This window comes from Mastacembelus armatus, chromosome 8 (assembly GCF_900324485.2).
Source record: "Mastacembelus armatus chromosome 8, fMasArm1.2, whole genome shotgun sequence".
Classification (NCBI taxonomy): domain Eukaryota; kingdom Metazoa; phylum Chordata; class Actinopteri; order Synbranchiformes; family Mastacembelidae; genus Mastacembelus; species Mastacembelus armatus.
This window is the reverse complement of record NC_046640.1, coordinates 21732479-21759538: the sequence shown is the minus strand read 5'-3', so window position 1 is coordinate 21759538 and position 27060 is coordinate 21732479. Positions and strand designations below refer to the sequence as shown.

Here is a 27060-nt window from a genome sequence, read left to right as displayed (position 1 = left end):
TATGTAGTTAGAAAATAGTGAGATTACCTACAGTGGTCTGTTCCCCAGGTAAAATGTTTTATCACAAATTCTGTTTATTATTTTGAAAAACCTAAGAAACCTTTAAAACATCAGAGAAACTCAAATCAGAACTTTTATGTTAAAACGTGGATTTTTAGTTTTAGCACTAATCAAAAACAATTTCAGATTTCTATTTGCTATGGAAAATTATATCAATAATAAAAAATAGTGTCCCTTCCTTATATTACAGTTCTTGAGCAGCTACAGTACATACAGCCTGTCTTCTACTAACATTATCTACATTTTAATATTAACTCTTCTGCAAAAACACACCAAAAAAAAAAAAAAAAAAAAAATCAGTCTTTTCCATTTTATTAAGTTCCATATACATCAATATTTCTTCAGATGTAATACAAAAAAAGAAATCAAGTCAAAAAATCTGACAAATTTTTACAAACTGGGCAGGAACCTTCAAATACATGGTTTAATTTTTCTCAGTCACTACTGCAGAGCATTTACAACAGCTTATTACCATACTTTCAGTAGGTTATACAAGTCGAACCAAGCAGACTACTCTGTCCGGATATTAAGTACAACTGTCTTTCATGCCACCTCAGACTAAGCGATGAGTGGAAATGGGAGGAAACGTTGTCCCACTGTGATTTCTGAGTTTGGACACCAAAAGTCTGATGCCTGATGCTCAATAAGAGTCAGCTATTGTACATCAGTACTCAGATTCCTACATGATGATCGCCACGATGGCCTGAGAGTAATTTAACAAGAAAGAAAAAAATAATAATAATAATAAAAAAAAATGTCAGAGATCCAAAAATTAAATACATGGAAATATGAGAGCTCTTTAAGAGTCTTTTCTCCGAGGTAAACTTTCGTGTGAAATGCCTCAGTTGTTCAGGCTCCTCCGTTCAGTCCCACTGACGGAGACCGGTCCAAAAAGGTCCCCTCAGAGCGGCAGCGGGGCAGAGGGCGGCTCGGCCTTGAACGGCTCTGTGAAAGCAGCAGCAGCGCTGGTCACACCGACAGCCAGAGGGGCAGATCCCAGACAGGTGGGCGAGGCAGAGTCCGTCACAGAATTACAGTTCAGAAAAGCCATTTTCTTGGCAAGTGCATTTTGTTTGAGCAATGTGCGACGCTTTCTAAGAGGCTGACGAGGACTGAAGCTTGTTGTTATGAGACCTACAGAGTGCGGAGAGAGGGGAAAGTTGAGAGCCCTTCACATTTGGCGTATTGTTCTGACATCAAGAAACAGACAGAGGATGCAAAGGGGTCGCAGAAAGAACCTGCAGCCATGTTGGTGTAATTTACTGGGAACGCCTTAATTACTGAGGAAAACTTCCACAACTACAGTCTGAGGTTACTTTGTGACGTGAGGAAAAAGACGAGGTCAAGTCCCTCACTCTTTGCAGTACACTGTAGTTTTATTAAACAATACTATCTAAAATCCTTTGTTTCATAATTACTTAAAACACTGAAACACAGTCGGATATATCTTACAACCACTGTACATGATAAAACATATGTACACTCAGGGCAACCAAAGTCCAGGAAGAGAAGGGGGGGGGGGGGCATACAAACGTCTCATAAATATCTCTTTAATAAAATATGCAGATTTATATTTTTCTATATCCGCTGAGGTCAGCATCCTCAACATGTGCAGTCAACTCACACGTACAAACAGAAAATAAATACATCGTCGAACTAAAAATGCTTTTAAAATCCCACCGAAAAGAACCTGGCTGCTGAGGTGGATTGTTGGAAAACACCAGGCTCCTGATTGGGGGTGAGATGAAAAGCATGTCCCTCAGTTACATGATTAACACGTGTCAACATGGCTGCCATTATTACCAAACCCTGTGATCACTTATGTGACAGCACATTTGGTATTTCGTGTGCGTTATTCTTTCTTTCTTTCTTTAATGGATATTTGGGACGTTCTGGAAACAGAAGCGTTTCCATGGCATTACTACTAGAGACCCCAGCATCCAGTCCAGACTGCAGCTAGACTGGCCCACTTAAGAATCTGACAATCTGTAAGAAAGAAGAAAATGGGATGGCATAAATGAAAGGCATGCAGCAAAGGAGAACACACACAAATGAGCGATACAGATGTAACATGTCGGCTCACAAACACTACTCACATGCCAGTGCTACACACAAACAGTAGGAGGTGAATGGCAGGTGTAAACGTAAAACCATGAAAAGAACTAACGCTAACCACACATAAGCATGAACAAGGAGGGAGAGACTCCTGGACGTGGAGGGTGTAGCTGGAGGAGGAACGCCCCGCCTCACCTGCTCGCTTTGAAACCTTTAAGCTTCTGTACAAAGAAGGCCTCCAGCACCTCGGCACACTGAAAGAACGGCGTGTCGTTGGGGTTGTAGTAGCGGCAGTTGTCGAAGATTTTGGTCACGTCAGCCACAAACTCTGTGAGCTTGTGGTAATGTCGCTTCTGCAAACGGGTTTCCATGGTGGAAAAGTCTGCAAGGCAAAGAGGGATATGGAACAATAAGCAGGAAATATCACGACTGTAGTGAGAACCTTCCACACGGTTCCTGCGGTTCGGTCTGTGCTTACCCATCGGCTCCTTGATCACGCGGTAATAATCGGGTGCGTCGTGAGGATCCACTGGTTCCAGGAAAGGCCACGCCATTTTGTGAGACTGGGAATAAGAACAGATGACTGTTTTTAACAGTTTTTGGACAACAATGGATGGTGGTTCTGGATGGTTCTGGATTCACACTGTGGAGGAGGACTGTAGCTTGGGCTTCGTACCTGTAACGAGCGTAATATTCTTTTCAACCCCTCGTAGTCTTTGTCGGTGAGCGGGGTGAGGACCGTCATGGCGTCTTCTGTCGACTGGCACTGTGGACACACATACACGTCGATGTGATTGGCCTCGCTCTGCAGGATGCCCACACAGCGCCCGTGGTACCAGTTCTGGCAGCGGTCACAGCCGATGTAAAACCTACAGGTGAAGAGGGAACAAAACCTGATCAGCAGAGGAACCATCTGCATGTAAAGAAGACACAGGTCAAAACATCACCGCATTTATTAGATTCTGACGGCGGGAGTCATAGCCGTACTGTGATTCGTCATACGGCGTCCGGCAGATGCAGTACAGCTCCTCGCCGCTGCTGCCTCCCTCCTGTCCACGTTTGCAGTCGTTACACACGAAGTCCTCCAACTTCTTGGCCTCCTTCTCGGTGATGCCAACACAGGCACCGTGAAACCAGTTGGAGCACAGGTCACACCCGATGTAAAACCTGAGAGAAAAGATCATTTGAGTGACGATAACTCGCGTTAATGCGGTGCGGTAACGTGAAGGCGCCGTGCTCGGAGCTTACTTTGACTCGTCGTAAGGGGTTTTGCAGATACAGTACAGTTTGGTGTCCTTGTTGTGATCCTTTGAGGTAGAAGAGAGCTTCTTCTTCTTCTTGTGTTTTGACGAGCTGGAGTCTCTGTCCTTGTCCTTGTCTTTGTCTCTGTCCCGATGTCTGTCCCTCTCTCGGTCTCTGTCCCTCTCTCGATCCCGGTCTCTGTCCTTGTCCTTGTCTCTGTGTCGGTCTCTGTCTTTGTCTCTGTCCCGTTTCTTGTCCTTGTCATGATGCCTGTCCCTGTCTCGGTTTCTGTCTCTGTCCTCGTCCCTCTTGCGTTTATGGGACGAGGACGCTGAGGTCACTGTGTGGGGACTGAGGGAGGAATGTGTGGAGTGAGGAGGATGTGTGGAGTGGGCGGAGTGGGAAGACGCCGCCTTGACGGTTGCAGCAGCAGCCTGGGTGATAGCAGCTCGGGCTTTCTCCTTCTCTTTCTGCAACCGGGCGATGTCCCGCCTCAGCTCCTCCTGAGGGGGGAACAAGAACATACGCTGCTTAGCGGATACTAAACACCCTCTAAACGTGACACCTGACAAACAGAGACTCGACAGACCCGTCTTGGTAAAAGCCAGATGTGTGCTGACCTGAACTTGCAGCTGCAGCTCCTTGTCCAGCAGGGCCCTCTTCTTCAGGATCTCGGCCTTCAGCTGTTCTTTGTGCTTGTACAGCAGCGCAGTCAGCTTGGAGGCGTTCTGCTTGGAGCGTTTCTGTTCCACCACCTCCTCCTTCTTTCTCTTCTTAGCTGCCTGCTTCTCGTCCTTCTCGATCTTGTCAAGGATGAACTTCATCACCTGGTTGCACACAATCATTCTGAAGACAAGAAAGGGCGTTAGAAACATCACAGAGGAATTCTGGGTCGGTGCAGTGAGTAAACTTTTAATCTAACGATCAATCAGCTTTTCTACAACACAAAATTTAAAAAACCCCAGTTTCCCCACAGGAAAGTTTGACAAAGCTCCAGACCTCTGGTTCTCCTCTCGCTCTGCTGCAGCCAGCGTCTTCCTCTGTTTCAGCTGCTCTGCTGTGGCATTTTGCTTCACCGCCACCTGACAACACAAACACTGTGTCAACACCGTGCGTACTCAGACGCTGTAAGAATGAACCCTTGTTTGTTTTGGAGCACACCTGTTTGTGGCTGCCATCCCCGGGGCTCACAGCCTGCAGGGTCTGATCTTTCTGCTCCCTTTTAGACTCATGGTGTTTCTTCTTCTTTGGTTGTGGTTGTGGCTGCTGTTGTTGTTGCTGTTGCTGCTGTTGCTGCTGTTGTTGCTGCTGCTGCTGCTGCTGCTGCTGCTGTTGTTGTATCCTCTGCAGGTGCTCCTGGACACTCGCTGGTGCCTGTATGGTCACCATGTTCTGGATCTGGTGGGCCTGAATCTGCCCCCCTGCCTGCTGGATCTGGATCGGCAGCTGCAGTTTGATCTGCTGGGGAACGGTTCCCCCCTGCTGCTGTGCCTGCGCCTGGATCTGGGCTTGGATCTGCGCTGCAACATGGGGGGGCAGGGCTGAGAGCAGCTGGACCGGCTGTTGGAGGCCAGGGACATTGATGAGCTGATGCCTGATTGGAGACTGGACCTGAAGCTGAGTTTGAACTGGAGTTTGGTTCTGGGGCTGGAACTGCACCTGGAGCTTAGCTTGGACTTGGGGTGGGGTTTGGACCTGAAGCTGTTGGTGGACCTGGGTCTGCTGTGGTGACTGGACTTGAAACTGAGGCTGGGTTTGGACCTGTGGTTGCTGTAGGGCCTGAGGCTGAATCTGGCTCTGCTGCTGAAACTGGACCTGAACCTGCGGGTGGAGCTGGGTTTGGATCTGGGGCTGTGTTTGGGCCTGAGACTGAACCTGAGGCAGCGACTGAACCTGGGGCTGAGGTTGAACCTGAGCCTGGGCTTGCGCCTGTGGTTGAAATGAAGCCTGGACCTGGGGGTGGTACTGAGGCTGTACCCTTGACTGGAGCTGGGCCTGGGCTGGGGCCTGGACCTGGGACAGGGTTTGGTTCTGGGGCTGAAACTGCACCTGAGATTGGATTTGAGTAAGTGACTGCACTTGGGCCTGGGGTGTTTGCTGAGACTGCGGCTGAGTCTGGGCCCGTGGCTGAAACTGGACTCGGACCTGGGGGTGGATTTGGGCTTGGGACGGGATATGAGCTTGGGCCTTCATTTGCTGGACCTGGCCAAAGGGCTGGACCTGTATCTGTGCATGGATTTGGCCTTGAGGCTGGGGTTGTAGTTGAGTACTGGTGGTTGGTGGGAGCTGAGGCTGGGGGGGTCTCACCGCAGTAACAACAGAGGAGACCGGCAGTCCCTTCACATGGACCTGCACTGCTGAGACCGGCAGCTGAGAAACCTGCTGCATGGACACCAAAGCCGGATGCTGGACCTGTGCTTGAGACGGAGGAGTCGGTGACGTCTGAGGGGAAATGGGTGAATGTGTGGAGACTGACGCAGGAGCAGGGGGGGGGACAGTGACCAGGGCTGGTGCCTGAACGGGAGCAGCCGCCTGCTGAACTGGAGTCTGGGCCTGAGATGCAAGTGGAGTCCAGGCCTGGGGCTGAGCTGCCCTCTGCTCTGTCAGAGCTACAGGGAGAAGAGATGCCGTGTGTTAATGCAACCACTTTAATACATACACAGACCGAGTACCACAGGACAGAACAGATGGGCCTTACCTGGCACCGACGGTGAAGTGGAGGTGGCTGTGACTGTGACGACGACTGCGCTGGCCACAGCAGCGTGAAGGGGAACCGGAGCTGTGGCCTGGATTTGGGTTAGAGCTTTGGCTGGTGATGGGACAGCGATTTGGGTGGACACCACGGACACAACAGGAGCAGAAACGGGAGCAAGAGCAGGGGTTGGAACTGGGACGGCGGAGGGAAGGGAGGCTGACGCCTGCATTTGGACTGAGTTAGTAGCAGCTGCAGTGGCTGTGACTTGGGCAGAAGGTTTGACTGGGACAGGGACAGGAGCAGGAGCATGCACCTGGACTGGGGCTGAGGTTAGGCCTGAGGCAGAGCTGAAGACCTGGGTCTGGACCTGGGATTGTGGTGTAACTTGCCCTGGGACAGGTGAAGCTATTGTGGCCTGGATTTGTGCAGGGAATGAGTTTGGAGTCATGGTGGACACCTGGGTTTGGACCATGGTTGGGACTTCAGCTTGGTTTGGTGCAGGGGCTGAAGCTGAGGTGAACACTTTCTGAGCCACAGCTGGACCAGCACTTTGTGCTGGACCAGGCTCAGTTCTCATCACCTGGGGCTGTGTGGGCAGAGCTGCTGCTGTGGAGGATAAAACCTGTGTGGGGGCCTGGGATGCAGCTTGTGGAGGTGGGGGAACAGGAGCAGATATCTGTGCAGGGATGGATGACGGGGCAGTGACTGAAGCTGTAGCAGACACAGAGGCTGGAACCTGGGTTTGTACCTTTGCTGAGGCCTGGGTGGGAACCAAACTTGGCATATGCGTTGGGGCCGGCACAGGAGCTACCATCTGTGTTTGAGCTAAGGCAGAGGGGGTTGTCTGGACTTGGGCAGGGGTTCTGGCTTGAGTTGGAATTGACGTTTGTGTTTGTGGGGTCGGGGCTATAGCAGGTTTTGTGGGGGTAGCAGTAGTGGGTGCTGAGGTCGAAGCTGATGATGATGGGGGCATGGGGGTGAAGAGGAAGCGCTGCACCTGCCCATTGGGCATAGCTGCCTGCATTAGCTGCTGACCAGGACCGGGGATGACCGTCATACCCTGTGGGATGATCTGCAGTTGACCCTGGGTCTGGCCCTGACCCTGGATCACCACAGTTAGACCTGGGTTTCCACCCTGCAGCATCAAAAGCAAGAACATATACACCAGAAATTAAAACTGCTTCTCTCATCATTTCTCAAATTCACTGAAGAAGAAGGAGAAGAAATTGTCCGTTAGTGGGAAGAAAAGGACAAAAAGGAAAAACGTGTCCTCACCTGAGCCCCCTGCGTCAGCTGCATGAGCTGTGCCATGGTGAGCTTCACCTGACCCTGCTGTGGTCTGCTGGCCTGCGAGGAAGCGACGGGTGACTGTCCAGGAGCCGTGGCGGCCGCACAAGGTGACGGTGCAGGAGCCGCCGACCTCTGAGCCGCAGCCGTCTGCGCAGGCGTAGGAGCAGGCACGGCTGTGGGCTGGCCACGCCCCGTCTGGCTCACAGCCTGCTGCACCTGGCCTGAACAGGAAGCAGAGGTAGGAAGAATTTTATTTTTATTCATAAGACATGAGGCCGAGCACGTTCATGAGAAAATGGACAGTAGGGACAGAAATACCTTGTTGGGGCAACGCTGGACTTGTGACCACTGATGTGTCCACAGAGGTTGACAGCGAGGGTGACTGGCTCATCGTAGCACCAGGCTGCATTTGGCCTCCTGCTGTAGTGGCCTGGAACACAAAGCCAAAAGGAAACTCAGTCATCACTTTATATTTCCCTCAAGTTAGAGGTTAGAAGTGACACGGCTGGAGTTAAAGACCTGCTGCTGATTGGCTGAGGCAGAGGAGGTGGCTCTCAGGTTGATGTTGCCAGTCGTGGGGTGTAATGTGCTGTACGTCCTCAGGTTTGCAGGAGGTCCAGAAGGGAAGATGCCCAGGACTTTCTGCTGGACTACACCTGGCGATAAGAATTGATTACGTAAGGAGAAAAGCGAATATGCAGCGGACAGATGCACTGACACAGACCAGGGATGTACAGAAGCAGCAAGGCATGCAGTCTGCGTGGGAAATGTCTGGTTTAAAAAAAAAAAAAGACAAGTATCTCTGAAGCAACCTGAAAGGACAGAGTACCTAAACACAACCCAGATCACAAATGGTGTAAAAACTCCTGTCGTAAAGTTTAAAAAAACAAAAAAAAAAAACCCAACAACAACAACGACGACGACAACAACTGTAAAACAAACAAAAAGAAAAAAAAAAAAGACACTGGGACGTCTTCCATGCTCGGTGTCAAAACGTCATCACATGCCACATTTCTGCGTCTCACAACACTTTTCCATCCATTCTGGCAAGTGTGAGCCCAAAGCAGGAAATGGATGACACTGGCGCTCCCTACCTCCTTGAGCAGCGGGCATGTTGAGCGTGACAATCTTGCTGTTAGCGGGCAGCGGGAGTTTGGCAGCGAGGACCTGGCCAGCCACAGTCACTGGGCTGCCAGCGATCTGGAAGGTTTGCTCTGACGTGGTGATGCTGCTAGCCACAGTGGCCACCAGGCCAGTGGAGGCTGCAAGACACACCATGGCACCCGCAGTCACCCACAACAGCCAGTCTACTGGGGTGGTGTCCACTGCACGGTCTGATACTGATCGGAGACCGATTGGTCGGGGTTCTGGTGATATACCAGCTCTCGTGCGTCATTTTAGAATATAAACAGAAAACCTAGTGGACACCACGAGCCACAGTCTTTGGTAAACACATTACATTTTCCTGATGTGACAGATAAAAAAAAAAAAGGAAAGTTGGGAAAGGTCATGCCGATGATAGACTTTTTTTTTTCTTTTTAACCGAAGTGATATGGATTCAAAAAATGAAAAATCAAAAATGGGAAAAACAAAAAGTCCCTTGTTGAGTCTGTGTCTAACAGAACACGGTGGAGGAAAAGACACGCAGACTGTTCTGTGGAGGAACTCAGATTAGTGACGCTCTCCTCGTCCTCCGGCTGCTTACCTGAGCTGCTGTTGCTCTGACCCTGTTTCACCCAGGAAGCAAAAGACTGATGGAAGTTCTTGTCTTGCTGGAAGGGAACTGGAGAGCCCAGTTTGGAGGCCAGGACCATCTTGGTTCCAGATGTGACCTGACTGGTCCTCTGGCCTGTGGAGGCTGGGGTGCTGGGGGTGCTTGTTGAGGGGGAGGAGGTGGTGGTGGAAGTGGTGGCAATTGCTCCAGGTCTCTGCTGTTCCAGACGTTTCTAAATCAAAAACATCAGAAGGTAGAACAGTTTGCTGTCACTCCACTAAACCTAATTCTGGGTCTAATAGGTCAGAGGAACTGCTAACGGGGCTCCCACCTGCTGGGCAGCCAGTCTGGCCTGTTTCAGCTGATTCTCCAAATGGGCCTTGACATCCTCTGCAGTCTTCAGAGTAGTGCCAGTCTTGGATGGATCTGCACCCTGTGCCTTATCCCTCTCCAGTCTGCAACACCCAGAGAAGAAGGTGACGACATGATAAATCAGTACTGTACCAGATGGGACCCTAGACCAGAGGAGGTCTGACGTGATGTCTCACTTTTCTGCAAAGGCCCTGATCTCCCACAGCTCCAGCTCCTCTTCTGGCACCCAGGTCTCCACAGCGACAGGCCCGGTCAGCTTGGCCGGCTCCTGCTTCTTGGGCCTCAGTGCACTCGAGCGCAGGCCCTTCCTCTGTGGAGTCGGCGTTTCTACTCACAGGTGAGAACCAACGGTTACACAATGTTATCAAACCTTCTCTAGCACCGGATATCGATCCTCCTTCATATGAGGACTTAGTAACTGTTTCTCTACATTAAATTACGTTTTGAAGCATATTTTAACTAAAACCTTGAGTATCTTCACTGCTTCAGAACAGACCGTTACCTTTGGGAGCGTCTCTGTTCCCGAGGGGACAGATGATCTTCCGGATGCAGTATTCTGAGCGGATGCCGTACGGCCCCACGTCTCTTCGTCTTATAATCTCTGTTGTGGTGATATCGGTCTCTGTGGTTTCTTTGGTGAAAATCAAACAACGGCACTTAAGATTCATATTAGACTGAAATATAACTGAAATGCAGGAGCAAGATCAGCACAGGAGATGACCGTAACCTCTCACCTTTCCGAGTTGTCCCCACGGCAGCTGAGGGCTTCACCGCCATGTCGTCCCACCTGAGGCAGGCCCACAGCAGCCTCAGCATCAGGCTGACCCCCGCCAGCGACCTCACAGTTTGGAGACGGTACCTGACAGTCACAGAAACATCAGCTGCTAAATTCACCAACAGTACGTAAGTTTGCAAACGTACACCAGCTGCATGTGTCAGTTTATTAGGTAGAACAAACCAGAGTCTCCTGTCTCTGCTGTAAATGCTGTCAGACTGGACTCAAAATCGTGTGGAAGTTCTCCCCTGGCTGCTGTAGATGTCCATTACAGGAGAAATGTAATGTTTAGGTGTTAAAACTGTTACCCACCTCCATGTGATCCCAAAAGTGGGCCGTGGTGAAGGGTAGGGCCATATGTCCGTGGCAGGTTTGGCGTTGTAGTTGAAGACCGGCACCTCTCGGATACCTGCTCTCCTCGCCAGCCTCTTCAGGTCGTCGTTTGGCAGGATGAAGATGCTCTTCTTGCTGCTCTTGGTAACAAATTTGCGGTAGGACGGCAGCGCTGTGCCTGAGCGTGCCTTCTTGGATTTGGAGAACCTGAGGAGGCTGACTCGGTCTCTGGTGGAATATTCTTTACTAATAGTGAAGAAGCCAGCTGCTGTTAAACCGGACGTGCTCATCTTGGTCTCAGTGACCGGAGGTTTCTTCTGAAAGACACCCGCCCCGGGTGTAAGGGAGCTGGGCTGCGTGGCGGAGGAGGTGCTAACGCTGTCGGACACGTCGGCTGCTGGGGCGTTCTGGGGCTCTGTGGTGGTGGTATTAGTAGTGACGGAAGTCTTCAAGCCTTCACTACTACTGCAGTTGTCTGCGCTGTTACTATTCAGGCAGGGAGGCCTGGAGGATGGAAGCTTTACCGGCACCGTGTCACCGACAGAGTCTCCTTTCTCTGCCACGTGGTTCTCTAGTTTGGGGACTTTCAGAGGAAGTGGGTGACATATGTCGGACACATTGTTTTGCAAGACGTTTCCATTCATTAGCGACTTGACAGGCTCCTGCTGAGGGTCTCCGATGTCACCTGGGACGCGTTCGGCTGGGTCCGAATTGATGCTGGAGTCTGCGGGAGCGGCGACCACAGTCTTCCCATTCACCTGCACCTCATTGGCCTTGCCTCGGTCGCCCTCCACGCCCTCCGTGTCGCTCTGCTCGCTGCCCTGCTCCAACTCCTCATACCCTCGCTTCTTAGGATTCTCTCCCGCTCGGGTCACCTCTGGCCTCTGTGCTTTTTCTTTGCTTTCTATGGGCTCAGATATGCAGTTGTTTTTAGTTTTGAGCTCACTGTTTGCCAGGGGTCCTCCATTGACTTCTTTATGGGCCGTGGCCTCCCCACTGTTCCCCTGAGCAGCATTCCCGTCTGTCTGCCTGCTGTGGTTGTTTGCTGCAGAGTCTGTTTTAGCTTCTTTCTGCTCCCCCTCGAAGTCAAGCTTTTTAACCACATGGTCCCTCACCTGCAGCTTCTCCTCCTTCTCCTCCACTTTAACACACGGGGTCACAGCAGGCTGCTGTTTGCTGAACGTCAATGGTTCGGTCTTCACAACCGAACTGGACTTTGTGGCAGCCACTTTGGAGTGCAGGGACGTCTGTCTCATCCGCTCCAGCCTCTGCTTCTCCTCCAAGGTGAACTGTTTCACCCGGCGCTCCAACAGCCCGTCCAGCTTGGAGGGTTTTACCTTCTTCTTGTAAGCTGTCCGCAACTGGAAGCCCTCGCTGACGTTCACTACATCATGGTAGGGCGTGGACGCGGCCGGATCCTCTTTCTTGGGCTGTTCGACCGTCTGGGCTGGTTCTTCAGTCACGGGCTGCACCGTCAGTGAGGAAGGGTTTTCGTTTTCAACCTTATCTGCAACACAGAGCCACACACGTCAGAGGATCATAGAAAAATCTATTCATTCACAAATTAGACTAATGTCTAACATTTACCTTTCTCATCAGTCGAGGCCTCAGTTTCTGGGCAGGGATCAACCTCCATTTTTTCATCTTCTTTTTTCTCCTCCACATTTGCCCCCTGCTCCTCCGAGCTGGGTCGTTCCTCCTCTCGTGCCTTCGGTCCCTCCGCTGATGAAATGCTCTGAGCTGATGCAGTGATGCACATTGTGTTCGGCTTCTCTCCTGCTGTGATCTTTTTCTGCTTATTTGTGCAAGACGCCTTTTCCTTGTTCAACTTAGCGGCTATGTAGACAGAAAAAAAAATAAAACACTACATGAGCAAAAAGTGCAGAAGAATAATCTGAAGAAAAGACCATCAGTCCCACTGGGAGTTAATGGCAGCTCAGGCCTTACCCTCCAGTTCTTTCCGGTAGTTGACGTTGGTGTTCCCTGGAAGCTTTGGAACAAATCGTGGCACATGGGTCTTACTGACCCAGCTCCAGCCGCCGTAACCAGTCACTCTGTACTCCTCCCCTTTCTGCTTCCACACCTTCGCAGGAAAACACATCATTTGTACAGTGAGACCACATCAGCTACATTAAAACGCTCTGGTTCAGTAACAAATAAAAACAGGGACGCCTGTACATCCGCAGGTCTATGGGGTTTAAGGAGGGCGGTTCAACTGGTGTGAAAAAGTATGTGAACACATTCAGGCTGTGGTGCAGTTCACACGTTCACACCAAATCACACGTTTGCAGCTGGTTTGATGAAAAGACGCTGCTGGTTTACCTGGTGTTTGATGGGGATGGTGTACTTCACCCAAGTGGCCTGTTGTAGTGTCTCCTCATCCTCCAGTTTTTTCTCACGCTTTTTCACCTTCTCTTTCTCTTCCCGCTCCATGGCCGTCATGCGATGGAGCCTGGAGCAAGAAATCACAGAGCGACTAAGATCTAAGGAGCAGTACTGACAGGGAACGTCAGGATTCAGTCGGCAGATTAAAATCATCAACAGCAGCAGCAGCGCCCTGCAAACCGCTCAAGCTCTTCCTTTACCTCGTGTGTCCAAGAGAATCTTTCCACACGGGCAGCATGACCACTGGTTTGATGGCGCACTCCAGTATGGCCAAAGCCAAAGCAAATTCCCTCGCCTTGCTGCACATCTGCACCGCCTTGTTCCAGTTGGTTCTAAAAAAACCAAACAAACCGTAAACAACAACAGGCAGACCAAAGGTAACACAGCTACGGGGAAACCTTCTGGATATTTTACATTAAGTAAAAACTGATCAACTAATGAACAGTTATTCTTCATAGCCTAAAGGAATAGTCAGCACAAACACAAACAGGCAGAGGACAGCTGGACCTGGTCTGCCTCATGGTAACAAACTGCACCTGTCGGCGCCTCTCATCAATGAACTGCACCTGTGAGATGCCCAGTTGGGGTGCATAAACGGTGCGGGCACATTGGTTTCCAGCTGGATGATGGTGAGACGTAGGGTGGAGACGGTCAGGCTGCGTGAACCGTAGATGGAGCCGTTCCATTTGAACTCAGACGCCGTGGTCAGGCTGAACTTGTGGGACAGGTGGCGTCTCTTGTCGTGGTCCTCTCGGTGCTGGTGCTTGTTGAGGGCCAAGACGTTGGTGCTGTACTGGTTGTGGTAGACCCTGTATTTACCCTCCTGCCCCAGTTTGAACAAGCTGTTCAGATTCACTGTCGGTTCCCTTTTCAGGAAGCTGAGGCGTGAAGACTCTCCCTCAGAGCGGACAGGGGACGACTGAAACAGGAGAAGAGACGTTACTTTAAAATAACCCACCAACAAAAACGGCTGTTTTAAGGAGATTTCCTCATGACAATTCAATACCTGGATTTTAGACAGGTACCAACAATAGTTCTCCAGACTGCAGTACACAAACCAAATGTGTGCTCACCTCTTTGCTGCCTCTGGGCGTTTGGTTATTCGACTCCTGCCCTGCTGCTCTCGCTCCATCAGCCTTCACCCGTTCATTGTACTCCTCTGAAATTCAGATGACGCCATGAGTACAACTATAAACTCACACAACTGACTTTAAAGTGGGTGTTTGTTTACTTATCGAGCACTGACGGGCTTCAAGTGTCTTTACCTGTCCCATCGTGGCTGGTGAAGGAGGACTGAGAGGAGCGATCGGTCAGGTCAGGCGGTTCTGGTTTCCCGACGCTCCCAGACGCAGAACCCTGGCTGCGGCCACTGCTCGCCTCCGGCTGAGACGCCAGCTGCTGTGGCTGATTGTGGGTTTGTGCCTGTGAGTCGTCAGGCTGCACGACTTCAGCACTACACTCGTCTGAAAAAACAGGGTGAGAAACATACAGAGGTTTAATAGTTAAACTGAACACCACTATTATAAGCAACACAATGGAAGCAAAAAAGACAAGATGGATAAATAAATAAAAATAAAAAACAGCACATGATTTTAACAGAAATTCACTGCAATCAGTACATTTATAGGACAGATATATAACTATATTTAGTCTTTTACCGGTCCAGCCAGGCCAAAAAAAAAAAAAAAACCAGACCCACACATCCAAAACAGGCTAAACACTCTGCGCCTGTTGGCGAGGCAGCAGGTGCAGCTTCCCAGCAGACAGTCTTTTGTCAGAGCAACAGGAACAAACCCAAAGGCCCAGAAACTCAACTGAGAATAAGAAGCTGGTTGTGGCAGAAGTAGCGTGGATATTGTTGCCAGGGACGGCGTCTACCTCTGTGCCAAAAACCTGCTTTTCAAGACCAGTGAGCACCATTTACAATACGGGACAATTAGAGAGAGAAACAAAAACAGAGGCACAAGTATTTGGACATTTGTCTACGAAAGCTGAATGCAGTTTCACCGCAGGTCAAAGTCTCTGAGGATCAATTAAATGACAGGAGGATGTGTCTTCTCGCTGTCTAATTGGATGTTTACTGGAGATAATAATTTGAAAAGGATCCGGCTATGCACTGTTGCATAAAAGTTTTAGTTGAGCTACTAAAAGAAAGGAGGAGCTTTTATCAAAACGATCCATCAGAGAGTCCAAACATCTAAAGCCTGAAGACATGGCACAGGCTTAGCAAGAAATTGCCAAGAAGGCTAATTTCTGTGATGCGCGCACACACACACGCGCACACACACACACACACACACACACACACTCAGCAGGCTTGCCAGGGAACAGTGGAATAATTACAGCCCCCACCAAAGGCTTAGGGTTCAGGTGAACTATAATTTATCCCAAACAAACCTCAGAGCAGCTGCTAAACTCCAATTAGCAGGAACAACAAATTGGCTCTTCAGAAATGGACTTAAAGTAGATTTAGGTTTCTGTGAAAACAAATGCAAGCCTGACTGAGATAAACAGATTAAACCGCACAGACAGTAAACAGAGGAGTGAGGTCGCTGCCTTAACACCCAACAAAGCAAAAGAGGAGGCGACGGGGACAAGGTGTGGTCCGCAGACAGACGTGCAGCTGGACTGAACACAGGTCAGTCTCAAACTAAGTACCTGCACTGTCCTGCTTGGCCACCGGAGGGGCCTCCCCGGCCCCACACTGAGCAGGCTGGGATTCCCTGTTTGATTCCAGCAACTCTGTTTTCGGCACGGCAGAGTCCTCGGAGGCTGAGCCAGGTTCAGGAACGGACACATGGCTGTCGCCTGCAGAGAAACACACGTGCAGACAGCAGCAGCTGGTCAGAATATACTAGAATATTTGTCCCTGTTTACAGGACCAGTCTGATACCGAACCATCTGACTAAACCACCAAGACTGAGTTGAAGGGTTTTCTCATGACCCCTGTCCTCGGTCAGTCTCTGCTGAAGCTGAGGTGCTTTGTTGCTGCTGCAGGGCCCAGAATGAGACGCCCACAGGACGCGGTGGAGCAGCGGCAGGATGCTGAGGCCAAACACTCACACAACAGATTCATTTGGTGCAGAGCTGAAGATAATTGAAACTTCAAGCTAAGAGAACGTGTCACTTTTCTCCACGTGGTTTAGGATTCTCAGAACACTGAAGTTTATTTTTACCTTGTGAAGCAGCATCCTCTTTAGGCTCTGCGTCTTTCTGCTCTGTGTTGTCGAGTGGCGAGGTGAAGTCGGCGGCGTCCTCTGGCGTCTTACCAGACCCCTTGTCTGCTTCCTGGTTCACCTCCTCTGCTCGTTGCTTCACTTCCTGGGCCTCCTGCCTCACCTTCATGTGCTCCACGATCAAGTCTACAAACAGAAGGAAACAAACACACACTTTTCATTTCCATTCAGCATCACATGGTAACAGTCTGATTAATACATTTCATATTCTCATTGATAATTAATTTGCTGGTCATTTTCTTCATTCTGCCAGATAATAGTCATCGTCTTAAACATCTGTCTAAATCAAACAGAGGTTCAGTTTATTATTAAATATAAACAAAGAAAATCTAGAGCTTAAATTTAAGGAAATTTAAAAAAAAAAAAAAAACATTAAAAACTACTCTCATAAAAACTTCTCACTGGGACCAAAGCAGCTGCATCTCCACCTGCTCAGACGAAGAAAAGTGAAGCAGCACCGGGTTTATACGAACAAACGCCATAAATCACTGACGGAGGGACAAAAAGGACAGCATGGCTTTACAGAAACGCTCCCTCCACAGGAAGCCTTTTCAAACCTCGAGGTTTTGACAGAATGCCAGAGGTAACACCCCCAATAAATTACTGCCCCCTGCTGTGCTTCTGAGAACTGGAATCAGGCAGTTTGGTGACAGACAGGAAAACTGTTACAAAAACAGGCAGATATGGCAGCATGTCGAAGAGAAACGGAAACGGCTGACATCGTAATCAAGGGGCTCGGACCCAGTTTGCCTCCTCAGAGGAAGGTAGAGGAGAAAACAGCTGCTTGTTGTCAGAGAACCAAAAGAGGAAAAAGGAGCAGCTAACCTTTCGGTCTCGACGTGTTATACAGTACACTCACCCCACTGTTTAAGTCATGTCATCATTAATGGTCAGATCAATCATTTCCCAATGTGATTTTCTACGTTTCTGTTATTTTGTACAAATGTGAGGTCCGTCTGTTTCCAAAAACCAGCTCCAGATGTCGCTGTGAGCAGAGAGAAGCTGGTGGAGACCAGTGGACTCTTTTGTCCTTTCAGAGACTGTAAACAGTGACGACCATTCTCAGCATCTGGAGCTGGTTTTTGGAAAAAGACAGGCCTCCCATTGTTGGTGAGGAAGAACCAACCAAGACTCCAAGACTGGTGTGAGGGTAGTATTTGATCTGTACCGTTGACAGCTGTGAGGTAGGCTTTACTGTTTCCACGGGCTTTGTTGGTCAGGTCCTCTGTGATGTCCATGTGAGCTTGCACCTCCTCCTTCATCTCCTCCAGAGTAGCATGGAGGTCCATCTCCCAGTACTCCTTATCCAGGCGCCCCATGAGCTCCTCCAGCTGAGGCTTGGTGCTGTAATACCAGATCTTCTTCTTCCTATGCTCCCCGTCCTCCTCACTGTGAGCGACAACAGACAGTCATGGTTACAACAGGTACAGGTTACAACAGACTGACACATGAGGGGATGTTGTCCTGCCTGTACTGCGTTGATCCTGTTGTATATTTCTCTCAGTTAAAGCATCATAACTGACGTTTCTTTGGGTTGCATTAAAACTGGGTCACACAAGCGATTACTAATAAATAAATAAACAAGAAAATTCAACTGCAGCAGCAAACACATTCATACCTACCAGCATTTGTGAGGATAAAACCGTGTCAGGGGCATTTACACTGTGACTCAGTGTCTCATTTATATTCTACTGGTGCACAACAGTTTGGCTCTAGCATCAAGTTCCTTTTAAAACAAAAAGTCATTAAACGGTTCTCTCAAACTCTGTGACAGTACGTTGAATTCAAGTCTTTTGGGCGTAAAGGCCAGAACCAAAGAAAACATAAAATGGGGTGAGGAAGCATTAAGGAAAAGTCTCGCTGCCAGAAAAGATAAAGGCCGTGGATTTCATCTCTTTTCTATTATCTCTAGTCAAACAAATGAGTGACTGTGTTTCCCAGTAACTTTCAGTTTTACTTTCCAGCTGGTTCACATTTTGACACACACACACACACACATACATTAGGTCTCCCACAGTTGTGAGGACACTGATAAAACACATTCCCTAGTCTCTCACATTAACGTTAACCACCAAAAATAAACGTCTAACCTCAGCCCCGACAGAACGTCCTCATTCCTTTGGTACAAAAGTCAAACTACATTTGGTACCTACTCCAAAACAGCCAGAACCTTTTACGCCATCTGAAAGTCAGCTGTGCATGTGTGAGATCTATCTCTCGAATACATGGTCTTGATCAGATTCTGTCTGACCGTCTAGGTTTCATTAAGAACTGTAATCCAAAGTGGAAGCAGCTGTGTGTAGCGCGCGGAGTTAGGGGGCTGTAAACAAAGCAGAGGTCTCACACGGAGATGGAGCGCTGGTCTGAGGTTTTGTAATGAACAAACATGTCTCCCAGCGCAGCAGTGTGTGTGTGTGTGTGTGTGTGTGTGTGTCTGTCTCTGGTGTGTTTTTACTCATGTTTAAACACTAGAGGTCTACGAAACTGACAAACAGGCTAATCCAGGTTTTTAGACAGACATGAACAACTCGTTGTTGGTTTTAGTCTCTGTACGGAGAGCGTTGGATTTACTGTTAAAACAGAAAATAACTGGGGTCCCAAGTGTTTTCATTTGTGGCACTGAGTTAATGCACATTACTGCAACACGTTTTATGAAAAAAAAAAAAAAAAAAAAAAAGATGTTTGGCAGGTGTAGGAGGGCAGTGAGGGTCCTAACTAAACTTACACAATAATCCTTCTGTTTAGGAACCAGTACTTCCTCTGGTGGCGGTCGTATCCAATGGGCTCCTGGCGGATGTAGGGCCTGTTCTTCTGCGCCTCAGTCACACAATCCGTGACACCGGGCACCTTGTGGGCCACACAAATCTCACACTGCCACTCGTCCTCTGGAACCTCCTCCAGCGGTGGTTTCACACACTCCAGGTGGTACACCGCCGAGCAGGTCTCACAGCACAGCAGGTCACCCAGGCGGTGGCACACGCGGCAGTGGTCGTCGTACTGCATACTGCCGTCAGACATCAGCTCCTCACGGGCGATGTTGGTCGTGAGAAACTGGTCCACCAAGAACTGTAGCACCTTAATCTTACTTTCAAGAGGACCGTAGGGGTACTCGTCCACCTCCTGGTAAGGCAGGACGTGATGGTACTCCCGGTCGCTCTCACAGTACGCACGCAAAACCTCAGGCCATGCCATGCCGTCGATGAAGAACAGAGTGGAGTTGACGCTGTCCTTGAGGTCAGCGGGGCCAAAGGTAGTGTTGGAGGAGTCCTCCTCACGTAGGATGGCCTTCAACAGGGAAATGTGGGTCTCTGCTATTAAAGTGCACTGCTCCTGGCCCACCAGTGCTGCACAGAAGTCCTCAAAGCGGAAAGGGGAGAGACGCAGCACGGTGCTGAAGTTCCGTAGCACCTCATAGATGGAGGTGGCGTTGAGCAGCTCCTCGTTAGGCACCAGGAGATCCTCAGAGGTGTCGGGAAGCTCGACAGGAGGAATCTCCTTCTCCTCCAGAATGGGAGTGCGAGGTCGGGGAGCCCGGACCTTTTTCTTCCCTGCAGGAAGACACACAATGATATTAGTGAGCTCAGAGTTGGTGTCATGCACCTGCAGAAATAACAAGAATACATATAATATAAACTATCAAATTATCTGTATTGTGCCACTGAGTCAATGCACTGGGATGTCTGATACCAGTTAAACAAACTATGACAAATTAAGTCCCAGTATAAAACCAGGATCAGGTGTGAAGTCTGGTTTCAGTCTGGCTCTTCACATGGCCTGTGTCAGCCTTAGCTAACCGGGGCTACGTCAATAAAAACATTAGTTTGACAGTTGTCCAGCTGGTTGACACTGAAAGAAAACCAGCCAGACCACACAGCACGAGTCCTCTGTCCTGGTCTGGGACCATGAGTGACATCAGCTGTGATATTTTAAGACTCTGGGTCTGACGAAAAAACAGAAAACTGAGCCCAAAGTTTGCAAAGTGATAAAAATGACAGACATGCTAGTCCGGCTAAGATCGCGGGCTAGCTCAGTTTCCTTTGGTTTAAAAGTTAATTTCATTTTGTAAAACTCAGATTTTTATTCCAGTGAAGAGCTCTGGGTGTTGGGGGTGACTATAAACACGTACAATCACCGTTATCTCACACGGTTTGTCTGTTTTCAGGGTGGCAGCATGAGCTAATTGCTAGCATTAGCATGCTAGCAGCTAAGCTAGAGGCGTAAACGTGACATTCCGCGGGTTTTTATTCATAAAATTATATTTATGTGAAAAACGCGCGTTAGCACGTGCACAGGTGGCGTCGGCAGGAAGGTACAGACCCAGGTACCGACCCAGTCCACCTGCTGCAGCACCCTGGCCGAGCTGCGGCCTGTGCGTTCTCCATTTTGAACAATAACCCGGTGCTTTCTGGCCGGATCCGCTTCGGTCCTCGATGGCGTCCTGGCCTGGGTTTCCCGGCCCCGGCACAGCCCGGATCACAGCGGTTCTTACCCGGAGTGCTGGCGTGAGTGCTCTGGCTCCGAAAGCTGCTCTCCGTGCAGTAGCTGGCGGCATCCTCCTCCTCCTCCTCCTCCTGCGCGTCCAGCACATCATCCTCCAGGCAGTCCGAGTCCTCTTTGAGGGCCTCGTCCTCCTCGGACTGAGGGTCCTCCTCAATAAACTCGTCCTCCTCGGACCTCAGGCTGACCGCGTCGTCCTCCTCCTCGCTTTCGTGGTCGTCGTACACCACCGTTTTGGGCGCAGCCGTCCGCCGTCCTCCCCGACCCCCTCTGCCTCCTCTGCCTCCGCCGCCTCTGCCTCGTCCCCTGCCCCGCGCTGACGTGACGGATCCCCCCTTCCTTCTCCTGGTCGCCTTGGTGGTCTCCCTCGTGGGGCTCTCCGCGTCCTCATCCCCGCTGTCCCGCAACCTGGGCTTCAGATTCCTCCTGGGTCTCAAGCCCCGGGCCGAGGCTGGGGACGGCTCCTGGGCTGGTAGCGGTTTGGGCGGCCTGCCCCTCTTCCCTCTCATGACAGGCGAAGTCTTTTATTTTACTATCCCAATGTTTGCGTTTGTTTAGCCGACACGGACACGAGCGAAACCGGTACCGCCACAAAGCTGAAGCGGCCGGGATTCGGACGGTGCAGGTGCCCCGGGGAGCCCGTGTGTTCGTGCGGGTGCGGAAGCTCAAAACGTCGGCCCGGCGTCCCGGTTGGGTTCGCCTAGAGCCGCCATCTTTCTTCTTCTCTGCCTCTGTGGCGGAACAAACAGCAGGCCACGGCGGTCACGTGGTCCCGCTGCTTCCAGCTCAGACCCAAACGACAATTAACGCGCAATTAGGCAGATGTTGAATGAATCCACATCTGGGCTGCTGTCTCCCCACCGAGCTCACGCTTAGTGCGCAGCGTGCACGAAAGCTGCGTGTCGCAACAGCGCAGCTCACGGCAGATACATCCCATATTAAAACCAGTCTCAGCACGCCCCAAATAATAATAATAATCATAATCATAATAAAATGAATAATAATCAATCAACTGGATTAAAAAGCAAAGTAGAAGAAGAAGCAGGTAAAGATAAATTTGATTAAAATCACAAAAACAAAAAGATAAAAAAGCTGATGTTAGCAACTGGTCTGAATGGGAACACTGGGGTAACCGGTTGTTAAAACTGGGATTCAGAAAGTTTCTGGTTAACTTTCATATTTTAGTGTAAATGGAGATTTATTATAAGGCAGAACAATTATTCTTCATTAATAAATAAAATGTTTACATAAAACATCACAAAGTCCCACATACTTTTTATGACCAACTTACACATAGAAACCTGTGCCTCCATAGACGGACAGTCAAAGTCTGCTTTATTGTCAATTCTACCACATACAGAGAATTGAAACTGTTTTACCTCAGACCCTTGGTGCATATGGATAAACTCTAAACACTAAATAGTGAAATGTAAAAAAATACAAATAAACTCATGCAAAATAAAAAATAGCATAAGACACATACAGCAGCAGTTTAGAGAGGGAAACCAGTGCAATGTATAAACAGGCCAAGAGCACTGGGGCATGAGGCCCTGTATAAATGTCTCATTCTGCTTAGGAGCTGATCTTACGGTCTCCCCCATGGTTAAAACACTGAGGCTGTGCAAATACAGAAAATATTGTTAAGTTTAGCAATAAATTGTCCAGCTCATATGGATTTGCAGGTGGAGTAGTTTGTGTTTTTTTAATCTGCAGTGTGTATTTTATATTTAATGGAAAAGCTTTACAGATGCACATAAGAAAGTTTTGCCAAATGAAGAAGAAGGAACTGCTGCTGAGCGAGGAGGGTTGTGTGTCTAAACGTACAACTTTCACTGCATCTCTGTGCAGTAATTGTGTTTGCTGTTATCTTTTCATAGCATTATCTCAGTGTGTTGATAAACGGTGCTGTCTTTAAGATGTACATATGTGAACTGAAGCCTACTTTACATGTAGGACTTAACAAAACACATCACACAAATGAGTGAAAAAAGCAAAAATAGGTGTAATGATGTGAGATGGTATTTGCTATTTATTTGTGCAGTTTTTTTTAGTGTTTATTGTCATATATTTGTCCTGAAATGACAAAGCACATCAGCACATTATACCTAATGATGTTTATCAGTTAAATTGTGTTCATGGAGTAAGTTTATGAGGTTTTATTTGTGGTGGCTGCATATAGCTGGCATGGAGTAACATGGAGATGGTTAAATAAATGAATATGACAACTCGTGCTGCTAAGTTAACGCGATAAAAACGAATTAACGTGTTTCCTTTTAACGCTTTTGTTTTCTTGACGAGTTTGACCCTCGGCCCGCCCCGTAGTTTGGACAACTATTTCTCGGTTTTGGGTTTAGCTATAATAACACATGGATTTGTACATATGTGTATAAAAATGTTACAAAAATGTGAACAATATCCCTTTAAAACAGAATTAATTGGTTATAAATCATGAGATTAATTGCGACTAAATGTTTTTACCGATTGACGACTAGGTAATAAATGTTTATTATCTTAATAAGATGCAAGGCTCCATAATATGAAATTAATTCCAGTTTCTCTCCTGGCATCGAAACGGCGGCGTTATAATGATTTAGTTATCAAACGCATACGATTTCATAATGAGTTTAAATAAAGTTTAAGCTAATTGAATGCAGCATTGAGGGATATGAGTTGTCGTGGCCGAGTGGTTAAGGCGATGGACTAGAAATCCATTGGGGTCTCCCCGCGCAGGTTCGAATCCTGCCGACAACGCAGTAACTTTTTTTTTTCTTCCTGCATCGTTTTAAATGTTTTAGTCTGAAAGGTGATGCCTTTTAATCACCACACGGTCCGTAGCGTCTCAGAAAAGCTACACACATGCACGAAAAAGGAGAATTTTCTTTTTTTTTTTTACCGTGCGACACGTGCTCACAGAGCTGGAGGCTCAGTTCTAGTTCAAGGGCGGTGATGGTTTAAAACTAATCCAGCTGCGCCCTCCACTGTCCAGCTGCAAATTTCCAAAAGTGCCCTCAGTTACAATTGAACTCAACATTATCCGGCTTGCAGGGAAGAAACTAACAAAAAAAAACCCCGAAATATATTATAAACATATAACTCAGTCTATAAGATCTGGTGAATCTGGTCAATATATTCGATGCCTAGAGGTATTGATCTTCCTTATTGTAAAAATAATCATTGTTGTGTTAATATTTTTATATCATAGCAGCATTGGTGCTTTATTAGTAGTTTGTACATTATGGTATAGTACTATTATTGTACATTGGCAATATATCAGACAATATAAATAATGGTTTATCTTTACTTATTTTATTATTACATTTAATTTAGTCTATTTAGGTTTTCTATATAATTTAGCCTGTAATCATTTCTATCTAACTATCTATTTATCACCTCTGATTATTATAATTAAAAAATGTCATAAAGTCCATTAAACAAATACATCATCATAATCTGTGCAGCCTTTAGATGGCAGTAATGACCCACAAAGTGAACAGAAAGCTCCGGGATCAGCTTCATTAGACCTGGACTCATGTAAACCTGATTTATTTCCAGTGCTTATACATTTGGAGTGGCAGTCTGCAGCTGAGGATCTCCTCCCACATCACCTCTACCTGTTCTGTGCAGGTATTTATTGATTAAGAATTAAAAACACTTTCCGGCAGCAGCAGGGACGAGCTGGCAGGGGCACAAAGGAACCAGTGTTTGCAATACACAGGCGATTTGCATGAGGAACAGTTAAACAAGATACTGTAAATGACCTCACAGTAATGTTATAGCAGAGTATGACATGACGCAAACTAAAAGCTCGGGAAAGTTCAGGTATTGAATGCATCATTTAAATGAAACATTATCACCTAAAGTGACCCTTTGAGTGAACTCATCCTATCCACCTGTGTGTGGCAACAGGCAGTGGAAAGTCTCAACCTTTGCATGTCAGATAAACCCATTCACTCATACAGCTGCAGTGAATATGAGCTGATAACTCTGGTATATCAGACACCTACACAGGGAAAGCCATTGTTTCCATGGCTTCATAATTTACTACAATAACTGAGGCAGTGGCCAGAAGAGCTGCAGCTGAGAGGAGCAGGGTTTAAGAACTTCATTACATTACTTCTGTTTATTCAGATAAAGTGAATTCATTTCTGACCCCTAAACTAAAGCACACATACTGTATTTACTGTGTCTACAGTATTGAAAACACTGTCCATGCACGTGTGTGTGTAATTACAAGGCACCGGCACAGAGAGGTCTCAGTAGGTCACACACTGACCATCAACTCTGCACAAAATCTCCTCACCTGCAAATCCTCTTTAAGAGTCCAAAACGGCCCAGTAGAGAGCAGCAGGCTAAGTTTAGAAAAGAAAAGATGAGAAGGCTAGAAAGAGCAACAGTGATGGTCGACAGGTGTCGAGAACGAAGGTACAGACTGAAGTGGAGCTCGGAGTGCTTAAAGTAAAAAAAAAAAAGTGGAGCAGACCGTGCACCAGACCAGAGCTAAGGTGATGTTGGAGACCTTGCTGGGCTGCAGCAGAGTGCTGCACGCAGCACACACTTCTCTTCAAAAACCAAATCATCAGCTTCCTCTGCACCTCAAAACACATCAACCTACACATGCACAGCCTCTGCAGCTCGAGAGGAAGAGCCACACTCTGGATGGGTTTATGAAATGACTCACTGCACCTCTGTGGTGTCTGGAAGGGTATTCCCTTGTTCTGACAAGGTGAGGATGCAAAGGTTTTGTGCATTTTAAAATTACAGTGCAAAAGATTCAGCACAACACAACTCAAGTCAACATTAACAACATTGTCTGGATGGACAAGACCCCCGGGGTCAAGACCCACATGGGTTGTTGCTGCATGTTTTAACCCCTGTATTACAAATCAAACACACATACTGTTGTGTTTCTAGCGTTTTTGTCTGTGACTCCAGTTTCAGTAGGAATAAAAACCTCTAACAGTAACAACACAGTAACACAAGCAAGCTTCAAGTCTGCAAGATGATTATCATGCTGAACTGAGGAGAGCTAGTTTGGCATCTGCCCACCAGCCGCTCTGGAGCTAATTAACACATTTTAACTCATTTGTTTAATCAGGACCAAAACCAAAGTAGCAACAATCTGCAGTCAGGTTTTTTCCTCTGTGCTCAGATAAAGGGGCCATTAGCTGCTGCTACACACTAAGCATGCAAATGTAAGAATGGTTATTAGTGTCCTTGAACTACTCCGTTAAATGGGACCACAAAGAAAAGCAGTTAAGAGTCTTTCTAATGACAGCTCTGCAGCCTGTAAGAGCATCATTATGAAACAACTTGATCATATGACAACAGACACAAGATCAAAACATGCAAAACAAGTTCATCAGGAAACAAAATGTCTACAAGGACATGCAACATGAGAAAAAACACAGACTAAAAAGAGCAGAGTGATGCAAAGTGACAGGAAACAATTAACAAAAACAAAAACAAAGGCCTGATTACCAGCTAGGTCCATGAACAAAGTCCACAAGAAAACCAAGACTCATTTTTTAATAATTGCATTTTATTAATTGAAAACAAAACAAATGCAAATAAAAAAAAAGAGCAAAAACAAAAACGGCATCATTAGGTAAAGACGAGGCGAGAGACACTTAAATAAGAAGTTCCATGTTGGTGCAGACAAAGGTGAAGCTGGGGTGATGGGGGAGACGGGGAAGACAGGGGTGTGTGTGTGGGTGGGGGGGCAGGATGGATAATGTACAGTTTCTCACTGCAGGACTGGCAGACCCCCTTCGTCAAGTGAGGGGGCTCAAAGTAGCAGGTCGGAGACACTGAAACACCAGAGAGAAAGGCACTATCCAGAGAGAAAGCAGAAAGCAGTAACACAATCACAGGAAACACACACACGCGCACAGACACACACACACACAGGACCGGAAATCAAAACAGTTCAACAAAAAAGTGCTTGACCACACACACACACACAGACACACACACACCACGCTGGACAAAACAAGAAAGAAAATCCTTTAACATCATTTACGCTGATCTCTCATTTTCTGAGCTGTGAGTCGGTGCCAGCTGCTGATTATCCAACTCAGCCTCTCTGCTACGTGCACGTCTAAGGAGGAGGAGGAGGAGGAGGAGGAGCAGGAGGAGGAGGAGCAGCGTCTGCATGCATGTGATGGCCATGTCTGAATATGCATATTCTAACTACCTGTACATGTCCTCACCCTGCGCTCTCTCAACACTCCTATTACAGCATGTCTCTTCAGATCCCTTGGGTGTTCGTGTAGTTCAGCTCTCCGACGGTGCTTCCCTCATCTTAAGGTCCGTGGACTCGCTCGGCTACATGCACGGCCCAAGGAAAATGGCTGCAATAAATACATTGGCTTTGAAAAGGTGGCTGGCCGTCAACACGGGGGGGCTC

The 27060-nt window shown here is 48.1% G+C and overlaps 1 protein-coding gene and 1 non-coding gene across 3 annotated transcripts; one reads left to right on the top strand and one right to left on the bottom strand.

Moving 5' to 3' along the window:
- Positions 1–356: 356 nt before the first annotated feature.
- On the bottom strand, positions 357–21464 carry bptf (bromodomain PHD finger transcription factor). 2 transcript variants are annotated; one of them, XM_026324274.1, is made up of 31 exons: positions 20647–21464; positions 18883–19705; positions 17326–17546; positions 16098–16283; positions 15580–15729; positions 14187–14384; positions 13995–14080; positions 13488–13840; positions 13122–13253; positions 12859–12988; positions 12484–12619; positions 12124–12372; positions 10516–12043; positions 10163–10287; positions 9931–10059; positions 9605–9755; positions 9388–9511; positions 9048–9288; positions 7862–7998; positions 7661–7772; positions 7328–7563; positions 6056–7187; positions 4519–5966; positions 4357–4439; positions 3978–4203; positions 3364–3860; positions 3103–3282; positions 2792–2984; positions 2594–2678; positions 2311–2497; positions 357–1194 (listed from the first exon to the last, which is right to left on the bottom strand). In XM_026324274.1, the coding sequence occupies exons 1-31, from the start codon at positions 21161–21163 to the stop codon at positions 1155–1157; spliced, it is 10035 nt and encodes a 3344-aa protein (XP_026180059.1). In that variant the 5' UTR covers positions 21164–21464; the 3' UTR covers positions 357–1154. The 2 variants fall into 2 exon arrangements, with proteins under 2 accessions (XP_026180059.1, XP_026180060.1); XM_026324275.1 differs by having other exon boundaries at positions 357–2046; positions 20647–21463.
- Positions 21465–23323: 1859 nt separating this feature from the next.
- Positions 23324–23405, top strand: trnas-aga (transfer RNA serine (anticodon AGA)). Its single transcript has one exon. It is a non-coding gene; the product is annotated as a tRNA-Ser (tRNA).
- Positions 23406–27060: the final 3655 nt, after the last annotated feature.